At 40.5% G+C, this 18,409-nt stretch overlaps 1 protein-coding gene across 4 annotated transcripts in view; it reads right to left on the bottom strand.

Annotated features, from left to right (window-relative positions):
• HSPBAP1 (HSPB1 associated protein 1) overlaps nt 1-18,409 on the bottom strand; it is a 38,888-nt gene that overhangs the window by 8,244 nt on the left and 12,235 nt on the right. For 3 of the 4 annotated variants that reach the window (XM_075093037.1, XM_075093039.1, XM_075093040.1), the window contains exons 2-5: nt 17,328-17,513; nt 10,328-10,512; nt 6,095-6,231; nt 2,760-2,931 (exon numbers count right to left, since the gene is read on the bottom strand). In XM_075093037.1, the coding sequence (XP_074949138.1) occupies nt 2,760-2,931; nt 6,095-6,231; nt 10,328-10,512; nt 17,328-17,513 (680 nt within the window). The remainder of the gene's footprint in view (nt 1-2,759; nt 2,932-6,094; nt 6,232-10,327; nt 10,513-17,327; nt 17,514-18,409) is intronic. The other variant, XM_075093038.1, reaches the window with a different exon arrangement.

Raw genomic sequence — 18,409 nt, 5'->3', positions numbered from 1 at the left:
AGATGGGATCAATGTTCCTGCAGGACTATAATTGTATAAGACAGGGAGGATGAATTGCCTTGTAGAGGTGCCAGGTTCCTCCCACTGTTGGCAGACAGGACATCTGTCCTGGATGGGTTGAGGGTAGCAAATCTCACCCTAACTCTCTTAGTACTTGTCCCAGAGTGTGGGGTAGAAGATAGTAGAACAGACATGTTTTGCCCCATTTACATTCTTTTAAGTAGTGTTTGCATATTCGTGAAAACAATCAAGATGTTACTAGAAATACTGCAGAATTTATGAACAAATAAAATATTAATGCTTTGGGTGAAAACTCACTAGTTCAGTCAGCACAAATACACCAGCAGTCAAGCTCCTGCTCCATACTTACCACTCAGCCTTGCAACCATTGCATAGGTGACCAGGTCCAAATATTTATACGGAGCCCCTGCGTTTGTGTGATGCAGCTAGAGGTTGTAACTTTATGGATATAGTCATGTACAGCTGCAAACCCTAAAACTACTCAGCTGCCTATTTAAGTAAGCTAGATATCTAAACGTTATCATAATTTGTATCAAGACACAGATCACTAATGTATAACCAGAAGTTGATCAAGACCTCTGAGAAAATTCAGGCCACAGCCACCGGTCAAGTACAGGATAAAACCTTATAAAACCTGAAGTCTCAGCCAACTACTTAAATTCATAACAGAGACTCACCTCTAAACAATACAGTGAAAGGGCACAAAGGATGCAATTAAAGTACCCATTGTGCATTGGTACAATGTTATATGAAGGAATCCTCCTTTAAAGCCTTAAATGGGTGTAGAAAAATGGCTTGTAGCAAACAACGACCAGAAGGTGGCATTAGACACATGAAGTTTTTGACATTCAAAGCTGCACTCACTCTACATGCAGTTGCTCTCCTGAATACCTAACACCTTTGTCTTTATTTTTCAACCCCTTATTGTTAAAATATGGAATGGAAAATGTTCTGTGTACCCTCTGGGAATGCTATGTATTATCACAAAATAAAGCTAGCTGCAAATTCTGTAGTAATTGTATTAATTCTACATGAAAGCCACTGCTAAGCATATATCAAGACTGTTATTATTTAGGGATCCTCTCCCTTGTTAACAAAGGAGGAGTTCTAGGTCGTTTCTCTCCATCAAATGGCAGCAGTCCCCAGCCACCTGCCCCATAAGCTTTGGGATGAGATGCTGGAAAGCACCACCCAAAGGTGCTGATAAAATGGATAAAGGTAATACCTTGCTCATCCGTTATTGCCTCTACATTACTTTCTCCCTAGAAATCCAAGCAGCATCTCCTTCATGGCAATGCAGACAACTTGTATTGCTGAGCTGGCTCAAGATCTTTATTCCTAGCAAGATTAACTTGTAATTGCTTTAAGCCTAATTAAAATTAAGACCATATTAAAGCTTCACTACCATACTTGATCGTTCGAAAGGAGATTATAAATTGAAATAGTGTTGGGGATCACGGATAACACAGTGCTGAATGGATGTGGCATTTTTATCAATCGTAAAAATTTGTTATTTGTACTTTAAATTATTGAACACTGCAACCTTACAAAGTGCAGAACATGAAACTAATAATTTGCTCTAGGAGTATGACTAGAAGATAATGTAGTGCAAACAATGAAGGTTGATCACAGATTCCCCATTTGCAAATGTACCTGCAGAAGAGCATATTCTTCCCAGTTGACAGACATCATCATCTTGTTGGAAACTACTATCCTGCTCCAGTCTGCCATCTCACCAGTTCACAGGAGCGCTCCTCACTCTGCCTTCTCAAAATTAGCTAGATTAGCAAAAATCCATTCTTTCAATTGTTGAAGGCAGCTGAGTTTGCCAGCTAGGGGCAAGGGAGCATTCACACAAGTTGCTGAGCTGGCAGGTCAAAAGAGGTGATAACATCTGGTAGGAGAAGAGTGAAAAGGTGCTACAAGCAGCAACTCCACCGTCTTAAGTGGTCGGCGCAATGAACATCGCAAAATTCCTTTGGAAAGGCCTGTCAGTTTGAGATGCACAGGAGTGCTTTACAAGGACATGCACTGCTGAACAAATGAAAAAGGGTAATTCAGATGCCAAATACAGACCATGCTGATTAAATAGAGGATGCTATTTACAGCAGAAGACCAGGAATTAAGAGTCCCGAGCCCTATTCTCATACTGCTGCTGACTGCCTGTATGACTATAAGGCAGGCACTTATAACTGAACTTTCTCAGTACAAAAGGGTTAATCATGCCCTCATCCTTGTAAAGCACTGTGAAATCTCTGGATGGTGTCTGCTCTAAATGCAAGTGTCATCATTATAATACTCTGCTATTAAAGCAACAAGTCGGGCCAATGTTCCCTGGTGAAGGTTATCCACTATCAAAACATGAGTTCCTTTGCTGGCTTTACATGCTCATTAATCAAACACATTTTATGGAACATACTGGTTTCAGAGTAGACAGGTTGGAGTATTGTTCAAGGTTTTAAAGCAGACAAATTGGAGGGGATTGCAAGAACTGTGATGAAATTGGGCAGCCAATTGAACTAACTCTCCAAACGTTAGCAGTTTTTGTACAAAAAAGGCTAGTAAAGTAACTGTGAGCAAAGAAAGTTCCCATGCTGAGAGAAATGTGTCAATCCTGAGTGCAGACTGTAGGGAGAGGGAAGTTTCACAATTTGTCAAGATTTCCTAGCCCTTAATTAGCCAGTGAAATAATTTACTAAAATCTTTGAAGTTACTTAAGGCTTCTATGTGAATGGTACCTGTCCTGGGCTGAGTGTAACCACATAGGCTGTCGTGTTCCTAAACTCAGGAAAGCGTTTCAGATCAGGGTTGGCAATGTTGACTTTGCTGAATATGCTTGATTCCTCATAAGGGATCCTGGTGGGATAAAGGAAACTGGTGTCACCAGGTGGAAAGAGGTGCCATCTCTTCCTGAAAATAGACGATAAAAATGTATTCAGTGCATGTCAGTTATAGCAAAGAACTAAAGGCAGTAGCAAGGTTTTCAATAAAACATAAATCTGCCTTGCTGTGTGAATCTCCTACGCAGTGAGAACACAGGCAGTGCTTACAGGCTGTCTCCTGAAAGTGTTTTTAAAATATTCCACTTTTTAATTTTTTAACTGAAAAGATTTACAGCTTCTCACAAATGATTTTTAAAAGGCAGATAAAATAAAATTTTAAAAAAGCTCCTCCATCTGGTTCTTTCTGCCTTTTACAGAGCAACACACAGCATTTACAGATGCTCAGAGCTTTAAAAATTGCTCTATAAACCAGGGGAAATAGTTTTGTTAAAGACAACGCACTTTCATTCACTGAATGAATAACTGCTGTACCCATGTTTGTTTTAAAAGGAGGGCATCATGTATTTACAATGGTAACAGTAAAGGGGTATGGACATAATCGTCTGTCTCCTATCTTCACCTACAGTACTTATTTGGCTGTTAGCTGCAAACCCCTCATTCTTAGTAAAACTCCCCTTGATGCTCCTATGCCACAGATGGCATACATAAAAAACAGAGACATTCACAGGCATAAGCATCCTGAAACACCTGCATTTGTTATCAGTACCGCATGATGCAAATGTGGCTTGTGTGGGTCACTGGGGTTAAGAACTCACTGGGCGTGACGAAAAGCCCAGATGGAGCAGGACACGGTTGTTCTGCTTGTGAGGGCACTCAGTTCCAGGCTGCTCTCTATGTGCCCAAAGAAACAGGTCAACACACCGCAGTGTGGAGCCAAGCAGAGCTGAGACATGGACCTCGTCCTCAGGAGCTAATGTTTCTATTTCACTTACACAGACCAGATCAAAGAGGAAAAAAAGAATATGCCAGAACTGGTGGTGCCAGTTTTATGGGTACTATAAATGAAATATCTTAGCAGGTACATATGTTATTTAGAAATAGGAGTTTTATATGGCAGTACTTTAGGTGATGGAAATAACCAGAAAGGAATACACAAAGGGAGAATTTATTACATTTAAGAGGTGCCAGACAATCAATACAGCAGTGACCCACGCACTAAGCAATGGAAAGTAAAGGCAGTACTTTGCAGCACAGTTGGACAATTTGAGCAGCTCTTCTCTTTGTTTTAGACTTCAGGGAGATCTCTTCTTCTTCTCCCTTTCCTTGGTCCTCTCTTCTTGCCTACTGCTTCTGGTTGTCAGTTCTAAGTCACAGATATGAAAATGGGAGAAAAGCAGCCAAATGGCACAAAACCGGAAGAGACAGGAATAGCAGGATAGCCAGAACTGCAGAGATTGGCACAGATGGAAGTGCCATTGGCCACTGATATTTCTTGGTAATTACCAAAGCTACTGCTGGGTGCAAGCACAAAAAATAGTTCTCCTGAAATTCAAGCCCTCTTGCAACTTTATTTTGCCATCCAAACTAGAGCCTCTGAAGGGGCAGAGAATAACTAGTTAGAAGGCTCATGGGTTAATCCTGCAGGCTTATGACAAAGCAATATCGTGAAGCAAAAAAATTAAGAAGCCCGAGGGATGCAAGGACGAAATTCAAGATAGCAACAAAGGGCTAAGGAGTCATCCCTGGCTTTCCTGCAAAGGCAAATCTATTTAAGTTTAGCATAAGCTCATATTCTGTTACAAAGCCTGTCTTGTTTGCAAGTCCCGAAAGGGAATCTTCTGCTCTGAAGCAGCACAGGATTCACAAGCTTGTGCAAGTTTGCAATCTATTTATAGGCTTTGCTCTTAAGAGGAAAACAACTTTGTCTTTTCAGGCCACGCAAAGGTTTTATGCTGCTCCTTTCCCTGAGAGGAACAAGGATTTTGGTCTACCAGAGGGGTAGGAAGTGTCTTGGGAAGGCAGGCAAAATTGCTACGTGATGCTGGAACTCTGGCTCAAGTTCAACACCTGAAGGTAGAGATCAAAGAGGCACAGCAGGTATTGGTCCTGCTAGACTCCCCTACTCATTTAGTACACCCAATATTTAGATGGATCCTTAGAAGATATTTAGGCACATAAGTGTCATAGTTTTCAATGAGATTTCTGGCTCCTAAATACACTTAAGTGTTTGGACTTCAATGCATAATGCTTACTGATGTGATCTGAAGGCTATAGGACTGGTTGCAGCAAAGCGCAGTGCTGAAGGGTGCCTCTGCTGCATGTTCACCCAAGGATCTCAAGGCTGTTCATGAACATGAATGAATACCTGCCTGAGACCTTAACAGAGTTACCCTTCTTACAGATACGATGATGACAAATTCATTTGCTTCAGGCCTCAAAGCTGGTCAACCTGTGGCACTGCCTGGCACAGAAGCCAGCGTAGAAGCCACCCTGATGCCCAATCCTACAACTTAATCACAAGACCACCATGATTTTACTGCTTTATAAAGTGTCAGAGCAATTAATCACATTAAAATCCCCCTAGCAAATTATTCCTTCTACTATATCCCATCAAACCTAAAAAATGCATGCAACTTGTTTTGTTACTGTAGCATTACTCTAGCAATAATAGATACCAAAAAAAACCCTGAGGCCAATGTGCAAGGAAAGGATGAAAAAAAGAGAATGGGGGGAAAAAAAAAAGACAGCATGCAAACAGGCAGAAAGATACAGCAACAAAGCCACATGCTCCAAAATTAGCTTGGAGCCTCAAGTGCCCCTTTCGACTTTGCTCACAGCTGGCTGCTCCCAACCTGATGTTCCCCTTTTAAATTAGTTCTAGCAGGCTACTAGAGGCTCTTGCACAGAGAATATAATAAAAGTCTAAAGTAGTTTGTTTCTATTTTGTTTCTGAGATTTTTATTTTTAACTCTTTATTTCCTAATCCCAAATTTCTGAATTTATAACTACTAGGAAGATTAAAATGTTTATTATTGGACCACATAACACACAGATCAGAAAAGATCTTCAAACAGAAGAAAATAAAATCGTGTTACCTCCATGCCCCAGTCAAACCCCAGCCCACAAAGTTCTGCCATTTCCTATAGAACAGTTCTTATTCTCTTCAATCATTGAGAGCTCAGAAAACTAAAATAATCAGGACCTAGAATTAATACTCAAGAGTCCAAAACTAATTTTATAGCACAGTATAACTTTCTTCTGTATTTGTTGTATGTATATGTACTAGTTACCTTCCTTGTACTTGCAAGACTAAGTTGCAGCCGTAGGAATCCAAATGGCAGGGGGTGTTTGCTCCTTCAGAACCAATCCACAGCGTGCTCTCTTTCCCACTTCTTCCAGGAAAACCAAAGTCTGACCACCTTATATCCTACAGCAATGAAAGGGTTATTTATGTAAGCTGTTGAACTGATTCACATCCTACCCTCAGTTCTCTGAGTCTCTTTTCTTGTCCCCCCACTGCTCAGTTGTTCTTTATCCACTGCAGCTGTTGCTCCTTGGTGGGGTTCCTGCATGCACAGCCTGTGCCCCTTCCTCCAAAATTCTCCTCTCCAGTAGCGTTTCTTCTGCTGACTTACTCCTTTTTCTGACTACACAGCCTCCCAGATCTCTGTCTCCAGTTTTCATCCCAGTCTTTCATATCACTCAAGTTACCCGTTTGCTCTACTGCCCAGCTGCTCCTGGCCACACATGGCTTCTCTTCAAATGCTCTTTTTTCCCTTTCTCTGCTCTTAACCATCCACCTAACTGAGAATTGCTCTTAGAAAAATTCTGATATGTGGCATTTAAAAAAAGAATGAAAGGAAGGAAAAATCCCTATTCCCTTTTCAAGACAATTTGATAATCCATGTAGTATATTTGTTCTCTCTTTGTTCCTGCCTCAGCTCTCTTCATGTATTCTGGCAATGCAGCGTATACCCCATCTCTGACCCAGTGGTATGCTGGTTTTTTTAAGTTTCTTGTTATTTAATGGACACATTCTTCTGCCTTTGCAACTGTGGAGGCAGTGAACTTAAAACTACTCAATTAGCTGGTGAGAAAGGGCAGAACAGGTATGCATGTATTATGAACATGATCCTGGAGCCTTCCAGTCCATTGATCCTCCCACAAGCAATTCTCTGGGGATGACTTGGAGGGACCACGATGTATTTTTCAGATAGTTCAAGGGTTTTGCAGGATGGCTCTGTATAGCTTGGGTAAAGCTTTCCAATGTTTCTATAATTCACCCTGCAACCTGCAGGGCCTGATCATTTGTTTATTGGAAAGCACTTGAAGTGTACTGGCCAGAGATACTGGTGCCTTTTGGCTGGAGCCCCAGACTGAGCCTTAGGAAACAGTTTCAATTCCTGGCTCCCTGGTGGTGTCAGGCAAATCACTTCATCTCTGAGTTTTATTTTTCCCGTCTTGAAAAGGAAGATAACAGTATTTGTTCTGTTTCAGTAAAGCACTTTAGGGTCATTCACATCACCTAACTTTAGGAACCTAATTTAAGCTTGGCTCCTGCTCCTGTCAAAGGACTCTCAATCATGCCTTGGAAAAGCCTCTCTCTTTCCACTGTCTATAAAGATAAAATAGGATTCTAGCCTAATTTAAGTGTGTAAGCTAGCTGCTTGCAGACAGGTGGATGACTATACTTTTTAAAGATCTATGGATGAGGAAAACTACAGCTAGACATTACCATAAGGATGACTTCACCATGACTCTGTATCAGGAAACCCTCAAAATGAGCAACAGCCTTCCTAGAAATTAGGTGTTGCTAGAGATTTGGAATTTCAGAGTTATTGATTTTAAAGATATAATTTGAAAAAAAATGCAGAAGTGTAATATAAACATTTGTCAAAGGCAGCAAAAAATCAAAAAGTTGCTCCTATAGATTTCAGCAGCCATAAAATTTAAAATCCAATACAACTATTTCAGTGATAAAGTTAAGCGTAACACCATCTCTACACTTTAATCTCACACCTAAATAGTTTTTGTATTTTGTTACAATTTAAGTGGAAAGAAAGCATACATAATCAATATAAGATTTAAAAGAACTTTTTGAAAATGGTGCAGCTGTAGCAAATAGTTGAAGCGATTATGGGTAGAATAGTTTTTAACCAATGAACTGAAAAGGAACCGGTAGGATTACTGAAATCTTGTTACAGTGGGTTCCTTTTCTACAATAAAAAGGAGAAATGTACTAAAAGGTGTTCCAACCATAACAGATGGCACATTACTCGTGAATTATATTTATTTCATTTGCTGCTTATAATGAAGTTAATCTGTACCCATACGTCACTATAAAAGGTCTCATTTCTATTTAAACTTCACGCATATATCTTGCTTCTGATTTATATCTCAAATTCTGTAATGAAATATCAACTGAACAAAAAATGTAAGATGCTAGATACTGCTCATAGATTAGAATAATGGAATCATTACCTTAGCCCACACAACTGTAAATGATAAACAGTGCAATCTAAATTTCAAACAACTTCTAAATGGCCCTATTAATCACTATAAATAACAGTGCAGTTGGCCTTCTTTTCCCCTTCAGATCACCTTACGTAAATCTAAATAAAATCTAAAAAGAAAAAAGGGGTTATCATCAAATTCACACAGGAATGGAAGAGAATTTCTACAAAGAACTCTTCTGGCTGGTATAAATTGTGTAGCAGTATTTCAAAAGCCGTATGAGTCTGGAACTGACGGATGCATTTCACTCCCATGCCTGTGAAACTGGCAGATGACATACACCATATTTGCTTGCATAACACCATTTTTTCCTTTCCCAGATTCTGCTTTAAAAAAATTCCACAGCATAACCATTACGCTTGCCTATTCTAAAATTGCAGTACAATCTGTTGCTTGTTATAGGTCAGGTGATGAGGTTGTGGCACGACACCTGCAGAGAAATGCAATTCCTGGAGCCTCAATTTTGTTCTTGAATGGGGGCAAGGGGAAGAAGGAGGTAGGGAAATGGTTGTTTCCTTCAAGTGTGTTTTTATTGACCGAATGAAGCAGCAGGCTATTCAGATCTTCTGAGCTGCTATTACCTTGTGCCATAAAACACAGGAAAATGCTGTCTGTTGAGGCAGAAAGAGAGAAGACCAAGGCAGGACCATGAGGGAGGAAGTCACTCAAAGATCTGAGGAAGCCTGAACCATCCCTGGAACTCCCAACTTAGTTCAGACAACATGACCCAGTATCAGAGTCATGCAGTCCAAGTTTATGTGATCCTGGTTGTGTTTCAGTGTGCTTAGGAAGGGAGGAGAGAAAGAAAGGTAAAACAGTCTCTGTACCTCAACCTTACCTTCCAACCCACAGACCAATGAGAAAGGAGGCAGACTGAAAAAAGACTCAGCATGGAAAAATACTACTTTTACTGGTATAAAAAAATAAAATACATATAAGGAGCATGTGAAATGCTTTCTGAGGAAATCATTAATTTGAGGGGGGTTATCAGTTCATATTCTCTGTCACGCCAGTGATACGTTATTTGCAGGGAATTACGATTCCGTCTTCACATTTGAAAGTATAGAAATGAATAAGGCTTCATATACTATTTTTATTTTATATCTTTTGAAAAAATACACCTTTTGTAGAGCTACCCTTAATTTTGCCCTCTGACAATTTGCAAGAAGTAGCAGGAATGTAGATGAACTAATACATTGAAATAGCAGACAAACATGAAGAAAGTAAAAGAAAATACCCCAGGTAGGTGTCCTAATACCTGCATTTGGAAATTACCGTAGATTATGTACTTCCTTTTACAGGTTACTTCATGTATTTTACTGCCTCCACAGACAATAAAGGTATGATGATCCAGAAGACTCAGAATTTCTCCTCCTCACAAACAGTTAATCTAAATATATTAAGGGAAGGAAATGTGCCACTTGACAATATGAGCCACAAGGCAAAACATGGAGCAAAACCATGCTACAGCCTTGTTGTTACAAGAGAATTCATGCCATCAAATCCTCTGTCCTGAGTGGAGCTGTTACTTCAGGTACCATTTGGGTACAAGGTGGATCTGGGGCAGCAGCAGGGTCTCAAGTTTGCAAGATGCCAAGCCTGCCAGCTGCCTGTCATTTCCACACCCTATTCCCACCTCACTTTCATACCTTCAGCAGAGGTGCAGGGAAGGAAAGCGTTCAGCCGCAAAGGTCACACATGACTCGGTGCTGCCCCAGCCTGCTCAGTCACAAAATGATCCTGGGCTAAATGGGAAGGGGAGCGCTGCCAGTCTGGTAGTTATTTTTGCCACTTGTGGTGTTGTTTTTAAGCATACAAGGAGACCCAGAATTTTAGATGGCTGCCACTTAGTACTAGCTTTCCGTTAGCCTGAGAGCCAATAGCTTTTATTTGAAAATTTTTAAATAAATGGCCAATGGAACAGGGCGGGGACAGCAGTAGGGGTTTCAGAAGCTACACTACATAATTTGCAATGTCTAAACTAGGAAGAGATAATATTAATGTTTTACCTGGAAAATTTCTGGCTTTTCTTCAAACGTCGTGGCAATGTATTTGTAGTCAGCGTAAGCCCAATATTTGGAGTACTCGTAACAACTGAATGGTCCAGAGAGACAAGAAGGCTGCCCACAACTCCAAGCCAAAAACTCTTCAAGTGTAGCCTTCACATAGCTACACCTCGTTTCAAACTGGGGAACTACAGCAACAAAAGAAAAGCCAAATATTACATGAGCACTGAGCACAAATAATATGTAATTTCTCTCTCAGCTCTGGTTAAATGCAACATGAGACTAGGTGGCTTGACTCTGGTCAATAAAATGGTTTTCATCACCTAACTCATAATTAAAGACTGAGACTATTGCTTTTTCATTAAGGTTTAAGCAAACGGCTGTTACTTTGAGCTTGCTGCGAGGTAAAAACTCAGCAATAGTTGTTCATGTGCAAGGCACCCTTCAGCACAGTAACTCAATAATACGTTCAAGTTCCCTAAACAACTGAGAGTCCTCTGCTTCATCTCCCTTCTTAAGTGTGAGCTGCAAATGTGCACACAAGTATTTCAGTACCCTTTATTTTGTCACTGTGAATTTATGTAGATGGACGTGTTCATCTTTCCCCTTCTCTGAACCAATAACCGGATCAGCACAGTAATGCGTAGGAAGTTAATCTTGCAGCCAATGAGTGCCAATGTTCAATCTAAAATGCTGTGTGTCTTTATTTTTCATTTGGGACTGACAAAAGCATATTGAGGTGTTCCTTGGCAGACATAAGAAGTATTTACCAGCACTGTTTTTCTCCTGTCATGCTTTGGTGAGGCTGACTGATACAGCCTTTCAGCTCAAGGTCAGGTCACTTGGAAGGCCTACAAGATAACCCACATCACAGCATACTTTAATTGTGGTTAATCAGAGATCTTCATTTCCCACAGCTGCTAATAGTGCCAGCTTCAAACACACTTATCCAATGGTTAAAAAAAATAAATATTACTTTACTGTAACTACTACTGGGAAAAAATTACTGCAGCCTGTATGAATGACAATGACGGAGCTGCAATTTAACCTTGTGTAACTTGCACAGAGCTGCTCAGAAATGGGATCCTTTCACTGCTGTGCAGCAGCAGCTCTTCGTTCTTTACTGCTCTCATTTTATTATCGCAGTAATTCCCATAGCGTCTCATACATTTGTTCTTATTCCCTTTGGGCGGGAGAACAGCTTTTACAAACCTTTATCACTATCATTTTGCCATTTTCCATTGTAGTAGCCTAGTAGTGGTTTTCCTTCTCCTCACTATCAAATTAATTAACTAAAAATAAACCCCACTATCACATCATTCAGCAATCTGTAATCTGGGTCTGTGCAGTAGGAGGGCTCCCTACCTAAGAAATGCATACAAGACATACAAATCACCTGCAACAACCAAAGCCCCTATATCTGATTCCCTGTGTTGCAGTCCAATGCCCTCTCCTGATACCCAGTCATTAATGCAATGCGCATCATTTTACTAAAAGATGGTCTGATGGAAAAATCAGATAAAAGATACAAGCGCTACTGAAGTATACTTCATAAATACAGATACTCAGTATCTGTATAATTTTGATGAGAACAGAGAGTGCTTACGACACTGCCTATTTTCCAAGATAAATCAGGAGCAAGTGCTTTAAAGGCAAGTAATATGCTCTTTTTACCTCACAGTGTATTTCACCCTGAGCTTCATTTCAAAAAATCCAACTATGAAAGGCAAGACTGTCTTCGAGGATACAATCTCCTCAGGCAGGGTTCTTGGTTTAATTTATAACTTGTTCAGTACCAAGGTGGGTGCTTATGGAAAAATAAATAGTAATAAAAAACGTATTTGGGCAATCTGGAGAAATTGCTTAGATGGATTCGTAGACTGCAACTAGTGTGAAAATGTTAGCAATGGGCAGCTGAAAGCAAGAACATTATTAACCAGTTTGCTAATACTTAATAACTAAAAGCTGAAGGTGTTTCATAATTGATAAATTGTAGATTAAGCCATCTAAGTCTAAAGTAAGCTACCAGTGCTGCCTGATGAGATAGTATCTGAAGGCATGACTGTCCTCCTCTCTCTCACCTAATGCCACAGATTGAAACTGGAGGGAGGGAGAGAGGCAAGAAGTGTTTTTTGCAGGAAGCAGCTCCCTTCCTTAGTTAAAGTCTGGTCCTGGCAGATGCCAAATTCTGTTCTACTCAGAAAGACAGTGTTTGCAATGTATGCTAAAAGAAATGTAGACAAAAAAGACAATAGCTTTAGAAAATACCCTAATGCTCCAGTAAGAATGCAAGTGAAATGTGTCCTCCATTTCTTTAAACTTAAAAGAAAACCAAATGTCTATTCACAGCTGCTGGGCAATTAAAATTATTTAAACGAATAATCCAAGCAAGGAATAGCCATTTAATACTATAACAAAGCACAGGCACACTCACAAACCACAAAACTGGCCCTCCACATCCAACTCCCATAACCATTGTGACATTTATTTAGCATATGATATTTGTATTATATTTTCAGCCTCCTATTCAGCTACTGAGTCTATGGCCACCTTTGCAGTCCCTCTCCATGTCAAACCTCAGAGGTCTGAATTCTTTCGCCCTCCTTAGCGGTAGAACCTGTTGGGCAGACGTCCAAGCTGCAGCCCTTTTCTATCCAACAGCATCAGCTCTACCCAACATCTCTAAGAGAGATCTCCCCAGAGATCTTGTGACTCATAACTGATCAGCATGACAACCTGTTGCTCTCTCCAGCTTCTTCACAGTTACCTCATTGTTTATTCATTTCACAACCAGAGAAAATGGTCAAAATAAGAAACATCTGCATACAGAAGGCAGTTTTGTGTAAGCTTTCTTCTTCCTCTGTAATTGCTGGTGTGCTCCAGGTAGCCATCAGATAGAAGGGCTATAATGCTGCATTTTCTCTGCCAGAAACTCAACTTCCATAGCTGCTCCCCACCCTTTATCTCACCTCAGAAAAATCACAGAATCCCAGGTTGGAAGGGACCTCAGGGATCATCTAGTCCAACCTTTCTAGGAAGAGCACAGTCTAGACAAAATGGCCCAGCACCCTGTCCAGACGACTCCTGAAGGTGTCCAACGTGGCTGAGTCAACCACTTCCCTGGGGAGATTATTCCAATGGTGACTGTCCTCACTGTGAAAAATTTCCCTCTCATGTCCAACTGGAATCTCCCCAAGAGTAACGGGTGTCTGTTCCCCCATGTCCTCTCCGTGTGACTCCTTGGAAAAAGGGAGTCTCCATCTTCTTTGTAGCTGCCCCTTAAGTACTGGTACGTGGTGATAAGATCCCCTCTGAGCCTCCTTTGCTCAAGGCTGAACAAACCCAGCTCTCCCAGCCTATCCTCGCATGACAGGCTTCCCAGTCCTTTGATCATCTGGGTGGCTCTTCTCTGGAACCCCTTCCAGCCTGTCCACATCCTTTTTGTATAGAGGGGACCAGAACTGTACACAGGACTCCAGGTGTGGCCTGACAAGCGCTGAGTAGAGTGGGATAATGACTTCTTTCTCTCTGCTGGCGATGCCCTTTTTGATGCAACCCAGCACCCTGGTGGCCTTCTTGGCCGCAGCAGCACACTGTTCGCTCATGTTGAGCTTCCTGTCCACCAGGACCCCCAGGTCCCTTTCCACAGAGCTGCTCTCCAGCCAGGTGGATCCCAGTCTGTGCTGCACTCGTGGATTATGTTTTCCCAGGTGCAAGACCTTACACTTGTCCTTGTTGAACTTCATAAGGTTCTTGCTGGCCCACTCTTCCAGCCTATCCAGATCTCCCTGCAGAGCAGCTCTCCCTTCTGGAGTGTCTACTTCCCCGCTCAATTTGGTGTCATCTGCAAACTTCATCGGGCTACACTTGATCCCATCATCCAGATCACTTATAAAGATGTTGAATAACATTGGGCCCAATATTGATCCCTGGAGGACTCCGCTAGTGACAGGTTGCCAGTTTGAGAAAGAGCTATTTACCACCACCCTTTGGGTGCAGCCTGTCAGCCAGTTCCCCACCCACTGCACAGACCACTGATCTAGGCCATAACACATCAATTTCTCCAGGAGGAGACTATGGGGGATCATATCAAAGGCCTTGGAGAAGTCCAGGTAAATAATGTCTACCGCCCACCCCATGTCAACCAGGCAAGTCACTTTGTCATAGAAAGCCACCAGGTTTGTCAAGCACGCTCTGCCTTTAGTGAAGCCATGTTGGCTTTTCCCAATCACATGCTTCATTTGACTTGTGATGGCCCCCAGGAGGATTTGTTCCATAAATGACTCTTAGTGTGACTGGAACTAGATGGATAGGGATTTCCTGATTAATAGCACCTTCATTGCTCTTGTAATGAACGCTGGTACTCTCTCTGGAGGTATCTCTGTGCATGCTTAATCCTCTGATTCTACTTTTTCCCCTTTTATGGACACATACTGTTTAACTTGTGTAATCAGACAGAATACTATCAAACATACAACCTTAGGTAGCTGCAAATAATTCACACAAATAATATTGCTAGCTGCTATGTTTTCCATGTTTCACATGTGCCTTCCACATCCATATGACTCAAGAAGTTCCAAACTAGCAAGAAAAGCAAATATAAAATCCAAGAAACTCCCACCAAGTTGCCCCCTTTGCAGTTCTCACTTCTTTATATTAAGGAATATTCAGTTTGGGAATGCCGCCCCACCCAGGCTGCAGATGTGGCACTAAAGAAATATGAGAAATTGTCACAGTAAGAGGTCTCAAATTATTTAAGATCTTCCAGATGAAACTCATGGCTTAAATAATCTCAGCAGCTCTGAAGCAGTCGTTTCAGACACCAAAATATACCCACAAGCAGGAGAACAGTTTCTTTCTCGCATATGTTTACAACTTAGTGCCAGGCATGGTCCCATCTAGTCTTAAGGCAACGAATCTATTGTAAACACTGGAGAAATATTCAGAGAGATCAGTACAATTTTAGTTGTATTCTCCTGTTGCTTTCTCTAACCACATCACTGCCTCCGTTTCATCTGGGAAAGTTACCATGAATAATGATAAGAGACCCTCGCTGAAAAACAATGTTAAGCGCACAGGAGCGAGATCAACCATCTTCCAAATGACAGTGGCACATGAAATGTATTACATTATTTCAGACTCTGAGATGGCTTGGCTAATGGCTTCACTAATATAGCCTTACAATGCAAATTTTTTATAGCATCACAGGTCTCATTCAGTTACAATATAAACCCTGAAGGCTCTACCCATTTCTAGCTCACATTAGCATATAACAGAGGTTCCTGAAGAGAAACCGATTTTTGCCTACGGATTGATGCCTTTATGAAAAAGCAAAATATAGATAGATGCAACTTCAAGATACAAATTCCAGTTTAAATCCACTCTATATCCCTAGTGACTACAAGTTATTGTCAAGTGATGACTCTTATCTACTTAGCTGGTAGCATTAATCCATCACTTAGCTATGTAACACTCTATCAATCCCATCAGAAGCTCTTCCAGCTGAAATACCCAATTGGCTCTCAAAAAGCACCTACTAATTAATGGAGACTAGGACTAAAACTATCCTTTTACCTGGTAAGCCTTGCATATTACAACTGAGATATATTAATGAGGTGTTAAGGAAAATGTCATATGTATGCAACTTCTTCCCTATTGGCAATGGGATGCCTTTTACATGTAGTGCAAGAGTTGGCTGATACCTCATCAAACTATAAAGATACTGCTGTGAAGATGTGTACCAACATATTAATTCTACACCTCAGTTATCCCATCTGTAGAAAGTGAATAAATAACATCTGTTTTCCCAGGAAGGACATAGGAATCATTAATCTATGCTGGTAAAATGCTTTGCAATCCTGAAATGCCCAGCGTTTTCCCTCTAACATTTCTTCCTGTTTCATCACTTCTCTTGCAAAAATTGAAGATGAAATAATACGGTCAGTAACACAGTGTTGTTAAGACAATGTGATGTAATCCTACCACTTCCATAGGAACTGGCAGACCCTTATCTGGAGTCTTTGTGCAGATCCTGTATTCCAAGAAAAAGGTGGCCCAACTGAAGAAGGTTGGAAGAGTACAGAAAGAATAGCTAGGTGGGGACTAAAAAAACCATGACTTATATTGAACATTTTTTAAGAACTGTGTTTGTCTGGCTTAGGAATAAAAAGATTGAAGGGAGACGTGATACTTTAGGCAAAAGGGAGAAAGTGCACTGCAAAATATATTTTGGTATGTGGCTGGGATGGCAAAGGATGTACGGGGCATGAATAAAGCAATTAATAACCTCCAAAGTGGCTAGCAGATTTCCACCTTGAAGCATGTTTCCTGTATCTTCCCTCCCTGGTATGACACTCTGTCCATAAATAGACTATGACTAGTACTGTGTGCATACAGACCAAAATGCAGTTGTAGTATTTAAAATCATGTCTTTCTCCCATGGTATGTTCCTAGATATCTGAGTGAATCCAGAGAGTTAGAGGTGAGATCATTGTACTGATGTCAAGTAATTTTTTTAAAGCTTTATACTTCTATAGCATCTTTCATCACTGGACTTTAAAGTACTGAAAACAACCATCATCTTATAAAACCTCTGAGAGGAAAGTGAGAACTATCACTGTTATCCAGATTAAAAAAACAACAAGATAGCCCAGTTAATTGCCTAATTTTTTAACACATTCAGGTTTGTGGATATGGAAGCTTAGCTTACATGAACACCACAATCACGTAAAAGACCAGGACCAACCACAAATACTAAACAGCAAGAAAAGAAAATGGAGATGCTTGATTCTCATCTTAGTGTTACTCACCAGACTTCCTACTAGGAATAAACACGCAAGAAAGAGAAAGCAGGGTTCCACTGTTGGCCAAAATCAATGCCCTATAAGCAAAGCTAGTGGTGAAAATAATACATTAGAGAGTAAACAGTGATAATGGAGAAACAGAGGATTGCAGAACCTAGAAAAGAGTTATGACATGCAACACCAGTCCACCTCAATCTCACCTAAATCCACTGCCTTCAGACCTAGCCTAAACTGGATCATCTTCCCATCCAACAGCGCAGAAAGGTATTTCGCATTCCAGTAGAGGGCTGGCCAGTCATCAACCATGTTACAGAAGACTGCAGGTTGCTGTAGGGACATCACAATTTCCTTGGCTCTCCCAGGAGTAAATGGTTTGACATCTTCGCCTAGGTAAAGAAAAAAACCAGCTGTAGAGAGATGATTAATGATACATGAAATGTCACCTATCATCTCCCACAGCATAGGAAACATTAAGAACTAACATCTCCTTTGTTTATGGTTGGTTTTTTTAATTGTTTGTAGATTTTTGAAAGACAAATTTCTGCTGCAAACACTGAAAGAACATTCGTACACTAAATTATAATTATAATTTAAAGCAGTCTTACCACACAAAATGTAAAAAAAAAAAAAAAAGGCATGTGCTTAGAATTTTCACTTGTAGCTTAGGCAATAAAGCACTTTAGCCAAACTGTTTAGAATTAGGCTAACAACAAAAAAACCTTATGAATAATGTCCAGAGTTTAGAGAACATAAATTTTATGAGTAATAGTCTTTCTGCATGGGATTCTTTCCAAGAGGTCTAGAGCATTGTCAGAGATGGCAAAACAGGTTCCTATGCATTTGATTTAAACCGAGAAATGGCAGCATAACCAAACCAGCAGGTATTTTTAAAGCATTTTGAAATTCCTTTTCATCACAAAATTTTAGAAAAAGTAAATTGTGCCAATCCAAGAACTAAACTAACCTGAGATTTCCACTTACTCCTTTGCTGTTTAGAGATTTATATGCCTCACTGAAACTGTCAAGCTGAAATGCTGGCAACCTTGAATAAACTCAGCACTTTCAGAACAACTCTTCTTTAGGGACATATTGAGAAGGAAAACCTGATTTTTTTTGTTTTAAATAACATAACAGCTCCATAGAGCTGAAGCAGTGGACTACAACTCCAGATCATAAAAAAATCCATTCATTATTTAACCTCTACTGAAGTTAACTCATCCAGAATTTGTGTCCATATAATGCCAAAGATTTAACATACTGAATCAATACATATGGTTCCCCA

The sequence above is a fragment of the Phalacrocorax aristotelis genome, chromosome 5 (genome assembly GCF_949628215.1).
Source record: "Phalacrocorax aristotelis chromosome 5, bGulAri2.1, whole genome shotgun sequence".
Taxonomy (NCBI): domain Eukaryota; kingdom Metazoa; phylum Chordata; class Aves; order Suliformes; family Phalacrocoracidae; genus Phalacrocorax; species Phalacrocorax aristotelis.
Note: the sequence above shows the minus strand (reverse complement) of the source record. Positions and strands in the feature narration are given on the sequence as shown.